This window comes from Pleurodeles waltl, chromosome 5 (genome assembly GCF_031143425.1).
Source record: "Pleurodeles waltl isolate 20211129_DDA chromosome 5, aPleWal1.hap1.20221129, whole genome shotgun sequence".
Taxonomy (NCBI): domain Eukaryota; kingdom Metazoa; phylum Chordata; class Amphibia; order Caudata; family Salamandridae; genus Pleurodeles; species Pleurodeles waltl.
The window spans coordinates 220258332-220276005 of NC_090444.1; the positions used below are offsets into that span (position 1 = coordinate 220258332).

Sequence of the window (17674 nt, forward strand, 5' to 3'; positions counted from 1 at the left end):
TTTCACTATGAGCACTGAGGCCTGGCTATCAGGATCCCCGTGAGACAGTGAAAACAGTGACAAACACTCTGACATACACTCACAAACAGGCCAAAAGTGGGGGTAACAAGGCTAGAAAGAGGCTACCTTCTCACAGTCAACATATCTGGTCTGGATGGGAGTTTGGAGTGTGGTACTACTGACAGATCTAATAATGTTCTGTACCACGGTTGACGTGCCCATGTTGGTGCTATGAGTATCATTGTGAGTGAAGTTTGACGCAACTTGTTGACTAGAAACGGAAGGAGTGGGAGAGGGGGAAAAGCGTATACAAATATCCCTGACCAATTGATCAATAGAGCATTCCCCTTGGATACGGGATTTGGGTGTCTGGGTGCAAAGTTTTGGCATTTTGTGTTTTCGCTTGTTGCAAACAGGTCTACGTTTGGAGTTCCCCACTTTTGAAAGTATTTTTGAAGTACTTGAGGATGAAGTTCCCATTCGTGAGTTTGTGGGTGATTTCTGCTGAGGATATCTGCCAACTGATTGTCTATTCCTGGAATGTATTGAGCCAATAGATGAATTTGATTGTGAATTGCCCATTTCCAAATTTTCTGGGCTAGATGGGACAGTTGGGATGAATGTGTCCCTCCTCGTTTGTTGAGATAATACATGGTTGTCATGTTGTCTGTTTTGATAAGAACATTCTTCTGTGTGAGAAGAGGTTGAAAAGCTTTGAGTGCTAGAAAGACAGCTAATAACTCCAAGTGGTTTATGTGTAGCTGTTTGTGTTTGACATCCTATTGCCCTTGAATGTTGTGATTGTTTAGGTGAGCTGCCCAACCAATCACTGATGCATCTGTTGTAATTATGGTCTGAGGCACAGGGTCTTGAAATGGCCGCCTTCTGGTTAGATTTGTGGAATTCCACCACTGAAGGGACATGTATGTTTGGCGGTCTATCAACACTAGATATTGGAGCTGGGCGTGGGCCTGCGACCGTTGTTGTGCAAGGCACTGTTGTAAGGACTGCATGTTTAGTCTTGAATGTAATACATGATGGCATCGTTCCTAAAATCGTCATGACAAATCTGACAGTATATGTTTGATTTGTTTGTATGTATGTGTGTGATTATATTTTGGGAAGCTTGTATCCTTTGCGTATTTGGATATGCTAGAGCTTGCTGAGTGTTTAGTATTACGCCCAAATACTGTTGTATTTGTGGTGGTTGAAGGTGTTATTTTTGGTAGTTTATTGAGAAGCCTAGTGCGTGTAAAGTTTGTATTACATAATGCGTATGATTTTGGCATTGTGTATGACTGCTTGATTTTATTAGCCAATTGTCTAGATATGGAAAGACATGTATATGTTGCATTCCTAGATAGGCTGCCACTACTGCCAAGCACTTTGTGAATACTCTTGGCACTGTTGTTATTGCAAAGGGTAACTGTAAGGAAATGCCTCCTTGGCATGGTTGCCCTCTGACTTTTTGCCTTTGCTGATGCTATGTTTACAATTGAAAGTGTGCTGAGGCCTGCTAACCAGGCCCCAGCACCAGTGTTCTTTCCCTAACCTGTACTTTTGTATCCACAATTGGCAGACCCTGGCATCCAGATAAGTCCCTTGTAACTGGTACTTCTAGTACCAAGGGCCCTGATGCCAAGGAAGGTCTCTAAGGGCTGCAGCATGTCTTATGCCACCCTGGAGACCTCTCACTCAGCACAGACACACTGCTTGCCAGCTTGTGTGTGCTAGTGAGGACAAAACGAGTAAGTCGACATGGCACTCCCCTCAGGGTGCCATGCCAGCCTCTCACTGCCTATGCAGTATAGGTAAGACACCCCTCTAGCAGGCCTTACAGCCCTAAGGCAGGGTGCACTATACCATAGGTGAGGGTACCAGTGCATGAGCATGGTACCCCTACAGTGTCTAAACAAAACCTTAGACATTGTAAGTGCAGGGTAGCCATAAGAGTATATGGTCTGGGAGTCTGTCAAACACGAACTCCACAGCACCATAATGGCTACACTGAAAACTGGGAAGTTTGGTATCAAACTTCTCAGCACAATAAATGCACACTGATGCCAGTGTACATTTTATTGTAAAATACACCCCAGAGGGCACCTTAGAGGTGCCCCCTGAAACTTAACCGACTGTCTGTGTAGGCTGACTAGTTCCAGCAGCCTGCCACACTAGAGACATGTTGCTGGCCCCATGGGGAGAGTGCCTTTGTCACTCTGAGGCCAGTAACAAAGCCTGCACTGGGTGGAGATGCTAACACCTCCCCCAGGCAGGAGCTGTAACACCTGGCGGTGAGCCTCAAAGGCTCACCCCTTTGTCACAGCCCAGCAGGGCACTCCAGCTTAGTGGAGTTGCCCGCCCCCTCCGGCCACGGCCCCCACTTTTGGCGGCAAGGCTGGAGGGAACAAAGAAAGCAACAAGGAGGAGTCACTGGCCAGTCAGGACAGCCCCTAAGGTGTCCTGAGCTGAAGTGACTCTAACTTTTAGAAATCCTCCATCTTGCAGATGGAGGATTCCCCCAATAGGGTTAGGATTGTGACCCCCTCCCCTTGGGAGGAAGCACAAAGAGGGTGTACCCACCCTCAGGGCTAGTAGCCATTGGCTACTAACCCCCCAGACCTAAACACGCCCTTAAATTTAGTATTTAAGGGCTACCCTGAACCCTAGAAAATTAGATTCCTGCAACTACAAGAAGAAGGACTGCCTAGCTGAAAACCCCTGCAGAGGAAGACCAGAAGACGACAACTGCCTTGGCTCCAGAAACTCACCGGCCTGTCTCCTGCCTTCCAAAGATCCTGCTCCAGCGACGCCTTCCAAAGGGACCAGCGACCTCGACATCCTCTGAGGACTGCCCCTGCTTCGAAAAGACAAGAAACTCCCGAGGACAGCGGACCTGCTCCAAGAAAGGCTGCAACTTTGTTTCCAGCAGCTTTGAAAGAACCCTGCAAGCTCCCCGCAAAAGGCGTGAGACTTGCAACACTGCACCCGGCGACCCCGACTCGGCTGGTGGCGATCCAACACCTCAGGAGGGACCCCAGGACTACTCTAAGACTGTGAGTACAAAAACCTGTCCCCCCTGAACCCCCACAGCGCCGCCTGCAGAGGGAATCCCGAGGCTTCCCCTGACCGCGACTCTCTGAATCCTAAATCCCGACGCCTGGGAGAGACCCTGCACCCGCAGCCCCCAGGACCTGAAGGACCGAACTTTCACTGGAGAAGTGACCCCCAGGAGTCCCTCTCCCTTGCCCAAGTGGAGGTTTCCCCGAGGAACCCCCCCCTTGCCTGCCTGCAGCGCTGAAGAGATCCCGAGATCTCTCATAGACTAACATTGCGAACCCGACGCTTGTTTCTACACTGCACCCGGCCGCCCCCGCGCTGCTGAGGGTGAAATTTCTGTGTGGACTTGTGTCCCCCCCGGTGCCCTACAAAACCCCCCTGGTCTGCCCTCCGAAGACGCGGGTACTTACCTGCAAGCAGACCGGAACCGGGGCACCCCCTTCTCTCCATTCTAGCCTATGTGTTTTGGGCACCACTTTGAACTCTGCACCTGACCGGCCCTGAGCTGCTGGTGTGGTGACTTTGGGGTTGCTCTGAACCCCCAACGGTGGGCTACCTTGGACCAAGAACTGAACCTGGTAAAACTAACAAAAACTTACCTCCCTCAGGAACTGTGAAAATTGCACTGTGTCCACTTTTAAAGTAGCTATTTGTCAATAACTTGAAAAGTATACATGCAATTGAAATGATTCAAAGTTCCTAATGTACTTACCTGCAATACCTTTCAAACAAGATATTACATGTTAAATTTGAACCTGTGGTTCTTAAAATAAACGAAGAAAAGATATTTTTCGATAACAAAACCTATTGGCTGGATTTGTCTCTGAGTGTGTGTACCTCATTTATTGTCTATGTGTATGTACAACAAATGCTTAACACTACTCCTTGGATAAGCCTACTGCTCGACCACACTACCACAAAATAGAGCATTAGTATTATCTATTTTTACCACTATTTTACCTCTAAGGGGAACCCTTGGACTCTGTGCATGCTATTCCTTACTTTGAAATAGCACATACAGAGCCAACTTCCTACAGTAACACTTTGAATTGGTAGTGTTTTCCCTGAATTACAAATCTGAGATATTTTCTGTGTGCAGGATGGATGTGTATATGAAAATATGCATCTTTGAGGTCTAAGGCTGTCATGAAATCTTGTTTTAGTAGTGTGATGAAATCCTGTAAAGTTACCATGTGAAAATGTTCTGACAGGATGTAAAGATTGAGGGGCCTGAGGTCTAGTATTGTCCTGAGGGTGCCATCTTTTTTGGGAATTAGAAAATATAGTGAGTAAACTTCTGTTCTTATTTGAGACTGTGGAACAATTCTATTGCTTGTTTGAGTAGTAGAGATTGGACCTCTTCTTGTAACAGAATCGTGTGTTCTGTGGATAGTTTGTGTGACCTTGGTGGGATATTTGGAGGAGTGTTCATCAATTCTAGGCAATAGCCATTGCAGATAATTGAGAGCACCCAGTTGTCTGTGGTAATATTTTGCCAATTTGTGTTGAACTGTTGTAGTCTTCCCACCACAGAAGAGGTGTGGAGTGGAATGGAATGAGTGAAGTCACTGTTTTGGGTGCTGTGGAGGCTGCTTAGAGGCCTGAAATTTCCCTCTATTTCTGGGGTACTGTCCTCTATATGTGCCCCTAAAACTACCACGTTGGTATTGCGTTGGTAGGTTGGCTTTGTCTGTGAGGTGGATGCCTCAGAGGGTTGTGTTCTGAAACTACCTGGAAACTGAGGTTTACGAAAAGACCACCTACATGGTGCAGAGTAGAGTGCACCCATTGCCTTTGCTGTGTCAGAGTCCTTTCGCAATTTTTCTATGGCAGTGTCTACTTCTGGCTCAAAAAGATGTTTTTTTTTAATCGAACGGCATGTTCAACACAGCCTGCTGTATTTCTGGCTTGAATCCAAAAGATCTGAGCCATGCATGTCTGTGTATAGTGACTGCAGTGTTGACACTCCTAGCAGCGGTATCTGATGCATCTAAAGGGCAGATCGTATTTGATTGTTAGTAATGGCTTGCCCTTTGCCCACTGCTTGTTGTGCCCTTTTCTGGTGTTCTTTGGGGAGATGCTGTATTATGTCTTGCATCTCGTCCCAATGGGCTCTGTCATAGCGAGCTAATAGTGCTTGCGAGTTGGCTATTCTCCACTGATTTGCTGCCAAGGACGCAACTCTTTTCCCTGCAGCATCAAATTTCCGTCTCTCTTTAGCAGGAGAGGGTGCATCTCCTGATGACTGACTATTTGCTCTTTTCCTTGCAGCGCTAACTATCACCGAATCAGGAGGTACCTGATGGGTGATATAATCAAGGTCAGAGGGTGCATGTTTATATTTTTTCTCTATCCTAGGTGTTATGATGCGTGCTTTAACAGGTTCACTAAAGATCTGATCTGCATGTTTTACCATGCCTGGGAGCACTGGAAGGCATTGATACCTAGAATGTGTTGAGGATAAAGGCGGTCATTCTGACCCTGGCGGTTGTAAACGGGCAGGGCAGAGTGCCACGGAAGCACCGCCAACAGGCTGGCGGTGCTTCAGGGGCCATTCTGACCGCTGCAGTAAAGCCGCGGTCAGAAAAGGGAAACCGACGGTTTCCCGACGGTTTCCCGCTGCCCCAGGGAATCTTCCACGGCGGCGCTGCAAGCAGCGCCGACATGGGGATTCCGAACCCCTTCAGGATGGCGGGAACGGGTGTCGTGGGGCCCCTGAGCATGGGCACTGCAGGGGCCCCCTAACAGGGCCCCATTAAGATTTTCAGTGTCTGCAAAGCAGACACTGAAAATCGCGACGGGTGCAACTGCACCCGTCGCACACCAGCAACTCCGCCGGCTCCATTCGGAGCCGGCTTCATTGTTGCTGGGTCTTTCCCGCTGGGCGGGCGGGCGGCCTTTTGGCGGTCGCCCGCCCGCCCAGCGGGAAAGTCAGAATGACCGCGGCGGTCATCTGACTGCGGTGCGGTATTCTGGCGGGGGAACTTTGGCGGGCGGCCTCTGCCGCCCGCCGAAGTTAGAATGACCCCCAAAGTGTTAAATAAGAAATCCTCTACTAGGGGCTCTGTATGCATGGTGACACCATGATACGCTGCAGCCCTAGCTATGACTTGGTTATAGACAGTACTATCCTCAGGTGGTGATGATATAGAGAGATAGCTGCCTGGACCGTTACTTGGAATGGGATCTGGGTCATAAAGATCCCATGGATCCACATTGTCCTGTTGTCAATCTTAAGAATGAGTGGGGGACTGCACTGGTGTAGGGCTAGTAGGAGGAGAAGTAGGTAAGTGGGGAGAATGAGGAGGAGAAGATTGAGGAGGTGGTGGTTTCTCCTTCTGCTTTGGCACTTTAGCTGGAGGCTGCATAGTGTCCAATTCCTCCTGAAAAGCTAGCTTCCTCCTTGTTTTTAAAGGAGGTGATGTTAGAATTCTCCCTGTTTCCTTATGGATGTGGATCCTGGATTGCCTTTCATCCATAACTCCTCTTCAGAGGTTTTGTGGCTTTCTTTAAGTCTCTTTGAAAGTCCATGTCCTTCTGTGTAAGTTGGCCTTTTCGGCTCCGAAGCGTGCTTTTTTGGGATCGAAAAAGATGATGACGACGATGGTTTCGGCTCCGAAACTGGCTTTCTAATTTTCGACTCTGAAAAGAAGTGTCTAGTGGAGTCGGAAACTAGCTCTTTGTTGTCTTCGATGTTTTCGGGGGAGTGGCCTTTTTGGATGCCAAACTGGGAAGTTGGTCACCAGCAGTCTTTTTTCGGGCCAAGCCATGGCCTTCCGGCAGTGGCGTACCCAAGGCCTTGTGCTTTTTCTTTTGTGAGGGTGCAGGGGCAGACGTACTCACATGTTGTCCTGCTGTGACTGGTCTGTCTTCTTCTGATTCCTGCTCGGACTCGGAATCTCGACTTGAGACTGCGGTCTGCATCAATTGTTCCTCTTCTACGTCGAGATGTTCACCGCTCCTCAACGCCATTTCAAGTCGTCATGCCCTTCAATCTCTAAGAGTCTTTTTTGATCGGAAGGATCGACAGGCCTCACAGTTTTCTTCCAGATGGTCTGGGGAAAGGCAGAGGTTGCAAACCAGATGCTGGTCTGTGGACGGGTACTTCGCGTGGCACCAAGGACAGAATCAGAATGGAGTCAGATCCATGAGGCTTCCACACAGTCGGCCCGAATAGGCCTGAGTTGGGTGCATGCGCCCCGAAGGGCGAACAAAGTTGTTTTTCCGACGGTACTGCTGTGTCGATGGAAGAATATTAAACTGATCAATACAATACCGACAAAAAGAGAGTTTTACAAATCGAAATCTCGGAGCGAGAGGAAACACGTCCGAACCCTATGGCGGAAAGAAAACAATATAACAGTGGAGTCAATGCCCATGCGCAATGGAACCGAAGAGGAGGAGTCACTTGATCCTGTGACTCGAAAACACTTCTTTGTAGAAAAACAACTTGTAACACTCCGAGCCCAACACTAGATGGTGGACTACTAATGCACAGCATGTGCATCTGTAGCTACACATGCCATTGAATATATATATATATATGGAAAATGTCACTTACCCAGTGTACATCTGTTCGTGGCATTAGTAGCTGCAGATTCAAATGCTGTGCACATCCCGCCATCTGGTGTTGGGGTCGGAGTGTTACAAGTTGTTTTTCTTCAAAGAAGTCTTTTCGAGTCACGAGACCGAGGGACTCCTCCCATTTCGACTCCATTGCGCATGGGCGTCGACTCCATCTTAGATTGTTTTCCCCGCAGAGGGTGAGGTAGGAGTTGTATATGCTAGTAATAGTGCCCATGCAATGGAGTGAATACGTATGTACATAATGTAGTTTAAAGTAATATATATATTTACAAATATACAGATGTTCAAGATCAACTTCTAAACGGCTACAGGCTTCCGGGGAGGCGGGTGGGCGCATGTGAATCTGCAGCGACTAATGCCACGAACAGATGTACACTGGGTAAGTGACATTTTCCGTTCGGTGGCATGTGTAGCTGCAGATACACATGCTGTGCATAGACTAGTAAGCAGTTATCTCCCCAAAAGCGGTGGTTCAGCCTGTAGGAGTTGAAGTTGTCTGAAACAATGTTCGTAGTACTGCTTGGCCTACTGTGGCTTGCTGTGTTGTTAGCACGTCTACACAGTAGTGTTTGGTAAATGTATGAGGCGTAGACCATGTAGCTGCCTTACATATTTCTGTCATTGGAATATTTCCCAGAAAGGCCATGGTAGCACCTTTCTTTCTAGTTGAGTGTGCCTTTGGTGTAATAGGCAGTTCTCTTTTAGCTTTAAGATAACAGGTTTGAATGCACTTAACTATCCATCTAGCAATGCCTTGCTTAGAAATTGGATTTCCTGTATGAGGTTTTTGGAAAGCAATAAATAATTGTTTTGTTTTGCAAATTAGTTTTGTTCTGTCAATGTAGTACATTAACGCTCTTTTGATGTCCAATGTATGTAGTGCTCTTTCAGCTACAGAGTCTGGCTGTGGGAAGAACACTGGTAATTCTACTGTTTGATTTAAGTGGAATGGTGATATGACTTTTGGTAAAAATTTAGGATTTGTTCGTAGAACTACTTTATGATTGTGTATCTGAATAAATGGTTCTTGTATGGTAAATGCTTGAATCTCACTTACTCTTCTTAAAGATGTGATGGCAATTAAAAATGCAACTTTCCATGTTAAGTATTGCATTTCACAAGAGTGCATGGGCTCAAAAGGTGGACCCATGAGTCGTGTTAAGACAATGTTGAGGTTCCACGAAGGAACTGGTGGTGTTCTTGGTGGTATAATTCTCTTTATACCTTCCATAAATGCTTTTATGACTGGTATTCTAAATAGAGAAGTTGAGTGCGTAATTTGCAGGTAAGCTGAAATTGCTGTAAGATGTATTTTAATGGAAGAAAAAGCTAGCTTTGATTTTTGCAAATGTAGTAAGTATCCTACGATGTCTTTGGCAGATGCGTGTAAGGGTTGAATTTGATTATTGTGGCAGTAATAGACAAATCTTTTCCACTTATTTGCATAGCAATGTCTAGTGGTAGGTTTCCTAGCTTGTTTTATGACCTCCATACATTCCTGTGTAAGGTCTAAATGTCCGAACTCTAGGACTTCAGGAGCCAGATTGCTAGATTCAGCGATGCTGGATTTGGGTGTCTGATCTGTTGTTTGTGTTGCGTTAACAGATCTGGTATGTTTGGTAGTTTGACATGAGGCACTACTGAGAGGTCTAGTAGTGTTGTGTACCAAGGTTGCCTTGCCCATGTCGGTGCTATTAGTATGAGTTTGAGTTTGTTTTGACTCAGCTTGTTTACTAGATATGGAAGGAGTGGGAGAGGGGGAAAAGCGTAAGCAAATATCCCTGACCAACTCATCCATAACGCATTGCCCTGAGACTGATCTTGTGGGTACCTGGATGCGAAGTTTTGGCATTTTGAGTTTTCTTTTGTTGCAAATAGATCTATTTGTGGCGTTCCCCAACTCTGGAAGTAAGTATTCAGTATTTGGGGGTGAATCTCCCATTCGTGGATCTGTTGGTGATCCCGAGAAAGATTGTCCGCTAGCTGGTTCTGAATTCCTGGAATAAATTGTGCTATTAGGCGAATGTGGTTGTGAATCGCCCAATGCCATATTTTCTGTGCCAGGAGACACAACTGTGTTGAGTGTGTGCCTCCCTGTTTGTTCAGGTAATACATCGTTGTCATGTTGTCTGTTTTGACAAGAATGTGTTTGTAGCTTATTATGGGTTGAAATGCTTTCAGCGCTAGAAATACTGCCAATAGTTCTAAGTGATTTATGTGAAACTGTTTTTGGTGAGTGTCCCATTGTCCTTGGATGCTGTATTGATTTAGGTGTGCTCCCCACCCTATCATGGAGGCATCTGTTGTTATCACGTATTGTGGCACTGGGTCTTGGAAAGGCCGCCCTTGGTTTAAATTTATACTGTTCCACCATTGAAGCGAGGTGTATGTTTGGCGGTCTACCAACACCAGATCTAGAATTTGACCCTGTGCCTGTGACCACTGTGATGCTAGGCACTGTTGTAAGGGCCGCATGTGCAATCTTGCGTTTGGGACAATGGCTATGCATGAGGACATCATGCCTAGGAGTTTCATCACCTTTTTGACTTGTATTTTTTGATTTGGATACATGGCCTGTATTACATTGTGAAATGCCTGAACCCTTTGTGGACTTGGAGTGGCAATCCCTTTTGCTGTGTTGATTGTCGCCCCTAAGTATTGCTGTGTTTGACAGGGCAGAAGGTGTGACTTTGTGTAGTTGATTGAGAAACCTAGTTTGTGTAGGGTTTCTATGACATACTTTGTGTGTTGTGAACACCTTTTTAGAGTGTTGGTTTTGATTAACCAATCGTCTAGGTACGGGAACACATGTATTTGCTGCCTTCTGATATGTGCAGCTACGACTGCTAGGCACTTTGTAAAAACTCTTGGCACAGTTGTTATTCCGAATGGCAACACCTTGAATTGGTAATGTGTTCCTTGGAACACAAACCTTAAGTACTTTCTGTGTGAAGGATGTATCGGTATATGGAAATATGCATCCTTTAGGTCTAGTGTTGTCATGTAGTCTTGTTGTTTGAGTAGTGGGATTACGTCTTGTAATGTCACCATGTGAAAGTGATCTGATTTGATGTAGGTATTTAATGTTCGGAGATCTAATATAGGTCTCAGAGTCTTGTCTTTTTTGGGTATGAGAAAGTACAGAGAGTAAACTCCTGTTCCTTTCTGGTGTTCTGGTACTAATTCTATTGCTTCTTTTAGTAGTAATGCCTGAACTTCTAGTCCTAGAAGATCTATATGTTGTTTTGACATATTGTGTGTTTTCGGTGGCACGTTTGGAGGGAATTTGAGAAATTCTATGCAATAACCATGCTGGATAATTGCTAGTACCCAAGTGTCTGTTGTTATCTCTTCCCAATGTTTGTAAAATTGTCTTAGTCTCCCCCCCACAGGTGTTATGTGTTGGGGATGTGTGACTTGGAAGTCACTGTTTGTTTTGAGGGGTTTTGGGGCTTTGGAACTTCCCTCTATTTTTTGGGAATTGTGCCCCTCTATATTGACCCCGAAAACTTCCTCGCTGGTATTGGCTTTGATAAGTGGGCCTTGCTTGTGAGGTTGTGGCATCTGTAGGTTGACCTCGAAACCCTCCCCTAAATGGTGTTTTGCGAAATGTGCCTCTGCTTTGTGGGGAGTAGAGTGCGCCCATGGCTTTTGCGGTATCTGTATCTTTTTTGAGCTTTTCAATAGCAGTGTCAACTTCCGGCCCAAACAACTGCTGTTCATTAAAGGGCATATTCAGCACGGCTTGTTGTATTTCCGGCTTGAATCCTGACGTACGCAACCATGCGTGTCTCCTTATTGTTATTGCAGTATTTACTGTCCTTGCAGCTGTATCTGCTGCGTCCATTGATGACCGTATCTGATTATTAGAGATACTTTGTCCTTCTTCTACCACTTGTTGTGCCCTTTTCTGGAACTCTTTGGGTAAGTGTTCTATGAAATGCTGCATTTCGTCCCAATGAGCTCTATAGTATCTTGCCAAAAGTGCTTGTGAATTGGCAATACGCCATTGGTTTGCTGCTTGTGCTGCAACTCTTCTACCTGCAGCATCGAATTTGTGACTCTCTTTGTCTGGAGGTGGTGCATCTCCCGAGGTATGAGAGTTTGCTCTCTTGCGAGCTGCCCCAACAACCACAGAATCTGGTGTTAATTGCTGCGTAATATAAACAGGGTCTGTTGGTGGTGGCTTATACTTTTTTTCCACCCTTGGAGTTATGGCTCTGCCTTTAACAGGCTCCTGAAATATTTGTTTTGAATGTTTTAGCATTCCTGGGAGCATAGGTAAGCTTTGGTATTGGCTATGAGTGGAGGAGAGTGTATTAAATAAAAAGTCATCCTCAATTGGTTCTGAATGCAAGGTGACGTTATGAAACGCTGCTGCCCTTGAGACCACCTGCATGTAGGATGTACTGTCTTCAGGTGGCGACGGCCTTGTAGGGTAACAGTCTGGGCTGTTATCTGATACAGGAGCATCATAAAGGTCCCATGCATCAGGATCATCTTGACTCATTGCAGTATGAGTCGGAGATTGCATCAGTGGTGGAGTGGCTACCGGTGATGTGTGCATCGATGGTGGTGGAGATGGTGGTGGAGTTGTTTGTCTTGCCACCTTTGCTTGTGGCTGCTTGTCCTTTTCTTGAAAGGCAAGTCTTCTTTTCATCTTAATTGGGGGAAGAGTGCTTATCTTCCCTGTGTCTTTTTGAATGTGGAGACTTCTTTGAGTGTAGTCTGGCTCAATAGATTGAAGTTCCTCTCCGAACTTATGTCCTTGCATCTGGGAGGACAATCCCTGTTCCTCTGTGTAGGAACCTGTTTTCGGTTCCGATGCTGGATGTTTCGGAATCGAAATCTTTTCGGTCGCCTTTTTGGGCTCCGAGGCAACCTTCTTTATTTTCGGCGTCGTGGTTTCTCGGTGCCGAACCATTTCGGTGTCACTGTCTCGGTGCCGAATCTGTTCGGGGCCGGTGTCTCTGGCCCGAGATTGCTGTGTGGCTCGTCGGATGACTTTGCCACATGCATGCCCTTTTTCGGTGCCGATGATCGGTCACCTATCTTTCGGGTTAAGCCATGGCCTGTTGGCGGTGGCGTCCCCTGGGCTTTTGTTGTCTTCTCGTGAGTTTTATGTTTCGATGTCTTACTCACGGTTTTCGGCGTTTCTTCGGGATCGAGCTCGTCCGAGTCCGATTCATGGATGGAGAAGCTTTCTTCTTCCTCCTCGAAACGCCCTTGTCCTGTCGGCGCCGACGCCATCTGCAGTCTTCTTGCTCTTCGGTCTCTTAATGTCTTCCTCGACCGAAACGCTCGACAGGCTTCACAGGTATCCTCCTTGTGCTCTGGAGACAGACACAAGTTACAGACCAGATGCTGATCTGTATATGGATACTTGTTATGGCATTTTGGACAGAAGCGGAATGGGGTCCGTTCCATCAGCCTTGAAGAGCCACGTGGCCGGGCCGACCAGCCCCCGACGGGTATCGGAAAAAAACCCCAAAAGGCCACCGGAACTCTTCTTAATTCGGTGTCGATCTGTTGTAACTAACCCGATACCGAACGCAAACAATACCAACGATTTTTCTGAGATTCTAACTAACTTTCCGACCCGAAACACGGAGCGAAAAGGAACACGTCCGAACCCGATGGCGGAAAAAAAACAATCTAAGATGGAGTCGACGCCCATGCGCAATGGAGTCGAAATGGGAGGAGTCCCTCGGTCTCGTGACTCGAAAAGACTTCTTCGAAGAAAAACAACTTGTAACACTCCGAGCCCAACACCAGATGGCGGGATGTGCACAGCATGTGTATCTGCAGCTACACATGCCACCGAACATATATATATATATATAAAAAAGGTTTATTATCTAACATTTCTCAGTCATACCCACACAACAGAAATACCCTATACTACATGCCAGAGCTCCTACCAGTAGAGTGTGGTGCATGTGCATCCATGCTGTGAGGGGTATACTCCAAGTTAGCCCTATGTCTCTGGCTACTATAAAAATTAGGGTTGAGTGAGGGAGGAGGTGATCTGTGTGTGTATACCCACACACACACACATCCTTCTGCGAATCCGAATATTTCTTCTGTGATAAGAAATATACCCGATAACTTTCTAAATTCCAACTCCTCAAATATGTCTAGCACATTTCGATGTCCCTCTAAAGTGCAAATCATGTTGTCCCAAAACCATGCGTATATAAATATAAAATCTAATTTCAAATGAAAATTAAATTGTAGAACTGTTAAAATGGGGAGTTTATAAATCCTTTTCAGCTTATAGATTAATTTTACAATGCAATTATATATTTTACAGTAAAAAGAGATCCTAAACCCTCTAGTGCCTGCAATACACTTTTACAATTTAACTACTGTTTTTTTCAGGAATTCAAGTCACCTTCAAAGTGTTTACTTTTCATGGTTCATGATTTGAACAAGGTGAACAACATACAATTCAATATATGAGTTGAGGAATTACCTGTCGCTTTAATGATATTAACTCTAAATCCAATTGTCGAAGAATTGTGTTGGCTGCATTTGGGCTACAAGAAACAGCTACTACATCCTCCTGAGTCAAAAACATGCCTTTCGGGGGGCGGCATTTAGAACGCTGGTGATGACGATGCTGCAAGCTTTGATATTCCCTTCGGCCAAGCCCGATTTTGCTAGTCTGTACACATGATTCAGTGGTAACCTAAAAATCAAAGCACACCATAATCAAAGAACCAACCAGCTCATGAGGGGCAAAGTATCCAATTGATGGGTAGTTTAACTATGAAAGTAAGTTCCCATCAACATTTCTCACTGTCTACTGATTCCTCTTCTTACTAACCTATGAAATGTCCAAGTAATATGACAGAACATAGGAAAAAGTAATTTAAAAAACTCTCTGTTTCATCTTTGCAAAATCACCAGGAACACTTTTTTACACTCTTGCCAGCTTTCTTCATCTTATGGGAAACAATCATAATATCAACAAGATACTAACCTTTAACTATGCACCACTCGGTAATGTGGTGTATAAAAACAAGAATCACAGGCCCTTCCAAATCCACTAGGCCAAACTACAAAACAAAATTATTCACAGAAGAAAAAAGGTAAAAAGATGTTTTTATTGTGTTGCTAACCTGAATCAACAGCTCTCCAGCTTTAATTATGTATTTCTAATATTTTCTTTTTAGAAATTCCTATATAGTGCACCTGGATTCATGGTATTAGGGCACTCTATATGTAAATCATTTTCATTATGAAGCTCATTAACATATTAAAATAACCCATTTAATTAGGACTATAAAATAGCACTTCAACACTGAGAAATTACAACAAAAACAAGACAGAGACCTGTACTTGACGTAAGCATATCTGTTTGGAGGGAATTATTTATGGCAACTGTTGGGAGAGACTGGTTCGAAGGTGGGTTCTAAATGTAAGGAGGGTGAGCTTCTTCCTGATACTGGGAGGGGGAGTATATGGAATTCCAGGAATATTGTTGCTATAGTGATGGATTAATTTGCGTCATAGTAGTTTAAGTCATTGAACATTTTGGCTTTTAAGGCCTCTTAGACTATTAAAAATAGAGATCTCAGCCATGTAGGAGGATTTTTTTTAAATTATTTATTTTTGTTTTTACAAATATAACAACATAAACGTACGACAATTACACACCCAATTATTACAGGTTCAAAGTGCACATCATACTTTAGATCAGTCCCATATAGGCAGATCATATCCCATCAGCGGGCTTAGATATGCCATTTGTAGGAAAGTAGCCTCTTTCTATCTTGGTTACCCCCACTTTTTGCCTGTTTGTCAGTGTGTTTGACTGTGTTCATTGGGATCCTGCTAACCAGGACCCCAGTGACTGTGCTCTCTTCTCTAAATTTGGCTGCTGGTAACTTTTTCTTCCCACAATTGGCATCCTGCTCCCCCCCATGTAAGTCCCAAGTATATGGTACCTAGGTACCCAGGGGGTTGGGGTTCCAGGGGATCCCTATGGGCTGCAGCAGTTATTATGCCACTCATAGGGAGCCCATGCAAAGGGTTCTGCAGGCCTGCCACTGCAGCCTGTGTAAAACGGGCCATGCACCCGTCTTCACTACAGGTCACTGCACAAGGTCACTGTAAGTCATCTTTATGGTAGGCCCTCTCAGCCCATAGGGTAGGATGCAGTTACCAGAGTGTGAGGGCACCCCTGCACTAGCAGAGGTCCCCTCGCGAACTCCAGATCCATTTTCCTGGACTTTGTGAGGGCAGGGACGCCATTTTACGCATGCACTGGACATAAGTCACTACTTTTTTGTAACTCCGAACCTGGGCATGTTTCATGTTTGGGATCAAACATATCGGAATCATACACCAGTACTGTTGCATGTATTGGAAGTATTTCTCTATGCATCCTGGGGGCTCCTTAGAGGACCCCCAGCATTGCAACCACCAGTCTTACAGGGTTTTCCAGGCAGCCCGGCTGCTGCCATCCCTCAGACAGGTTTCTGCCCTCCTGCTGCTTGATCTGATCAAGCTCAGAAAGGTAGAACAAAGGATTTTCTTTGGGAGAGGGATGTAGCACCCTGTCCCTTTGGAAATAGGTGTGACTGGCTTGGGAGGGGTAGCCTCCCCAAGCCACTGGTTTGATTTGAAGGGTACATTTAGTGCCCTCCGTGCATAAACCAGTCCACACCGGTTCAGGGACCCCCAGTCCCTGATCTGGAGCGAAACAGGACAATAGAAAGGGGAGTGACCACTCCCCTGTCCATCACCAACCCAGAGGTGGTGCCCAGAGCTGCTCCAGAGGGTCCCTGGGTTCTCCCATATTGTTTCCAAGGTTGGCAGGGAACTCTGGGAGCATCTGAGAAGCTAGGCCAGACAGGTGACGTCAGAGCCCTCTCCCCTTTTCAGGGTTATTTAGGATCTCTCTATTGGGGGGGGGTCCTCAGATTCGGCTTGCAAGATTCTAGCAGGACGCCTCTGCAACCTCTGCTTTGACTTCTGGCCTCCGGAACTGCAACTGGAACCTCCAGGACCCAACAAGCTGCCTCCAAGAACAAAGGACTCTCCTGCAACATTGTTTCCAGGGGTCCTGCCAGCTTTGCAACATTTCCCTTGCTGTGCATCCTCAGAAGACTGCAACTCTTCAGCCTGCACAAAAAGAGGAAGGAATCTCCCAGGGAGTGAAGGAGTCACTCCCCTGCAACCACAGGCACCTACAGTAAGCGACGACCGGCTGCGTGGATCTCCCCTCATCTTGAGCTGTGTGGATCCTGCATCATGAGTGGTGGTCCGGAGTAGTCTTCTTGGTCCTCTCTGCCAGCTGTCCAACTTTGGTGGAGGTAAGCCTGTGCCTTCCCAAGCAGGACAGAACCCCCGCGCACCGCGTCTCTTGCAGCTGCCAAGGCCTGTTTGCATCTCTTACAAGGGATCTTTAGGCGACAGAGCGTCAGCCCCCAGCACTCCTTGCTGCAAAGTCCAGCCTCCTGCGTGGTTCTCTCGCGGCGTGTGATCCTCTTTTGCAGTGCTGCATGGGCTTCTTCTGCAACTCCTGTGTACCCAACCTGTGGGTGCAGCCTCTGCTCCTGTGGACACACTGCGACGCTGAGGGTCCCCTGTGACTCCCCCTCCTGGGTTGAGTCCTCCTGGGCCTTGCTGGTCCACTAACCACGAGTTTGCCTTTACCAAGGCTTGTTGGTGGAATTCCTGCACCGACACCGGTCTGCAATCTTCCTTCCAGCATGGGACATCATCTGCATCCATCAAGAACTCTTCTTCTGCTCCAGGGCTGCAGTGCTGACCTGCTCTTCATCACAGACCGACCAACTCCTGCAACTACAGCTGGGTGGGTAGTAGCCCCTACTCCTCTGGGACTCCACTGTGACTCTTGGATTTGGTCCCCTCTCTCCACAGGTGGTCTTTTTCACGAATCCACTGCTGGTTTTCTTGCAGTCTTGTCTGGGTGTCTTCTTTTCTTCTTTTCCTCCTTTGGGTGGTTTGGGGAAAATCCAGTGATTTACTCCTGCCTCCGCGTCGCTGGTGGGGTACT

The 17674-nt window shown here is 46.3% G+C and overlaps 1 protein-coding gene across 3 annotated transcripts in view; it reads right to left on the minus strand.

The window, feature by feature from the left end:
• The window catches only part of RCOR3 (REST corepressor 3), a 328175-nt gene that overhangs the window by 110717 nt on the left and 199784 nt on the right, over positions 1-17674 (minus strand). For 2 of the 3 annotated variants that reach the window (XM_069233952.1, XM_069233950.1), the window contains exon 8: positions 14120-14335. The exons of the other annotated variant lie outside the window; for it this stretch is intronic. In XM_069233952.1, coding sequence (XP_069090053.1) covers positions 14120-14335 — 216 coding nt within the window. The remainder of the gene's footprint in view (positions 1-14119; positions 14336-17674) is intronic. 3 annotated transcript variants of the gene reach the window in all.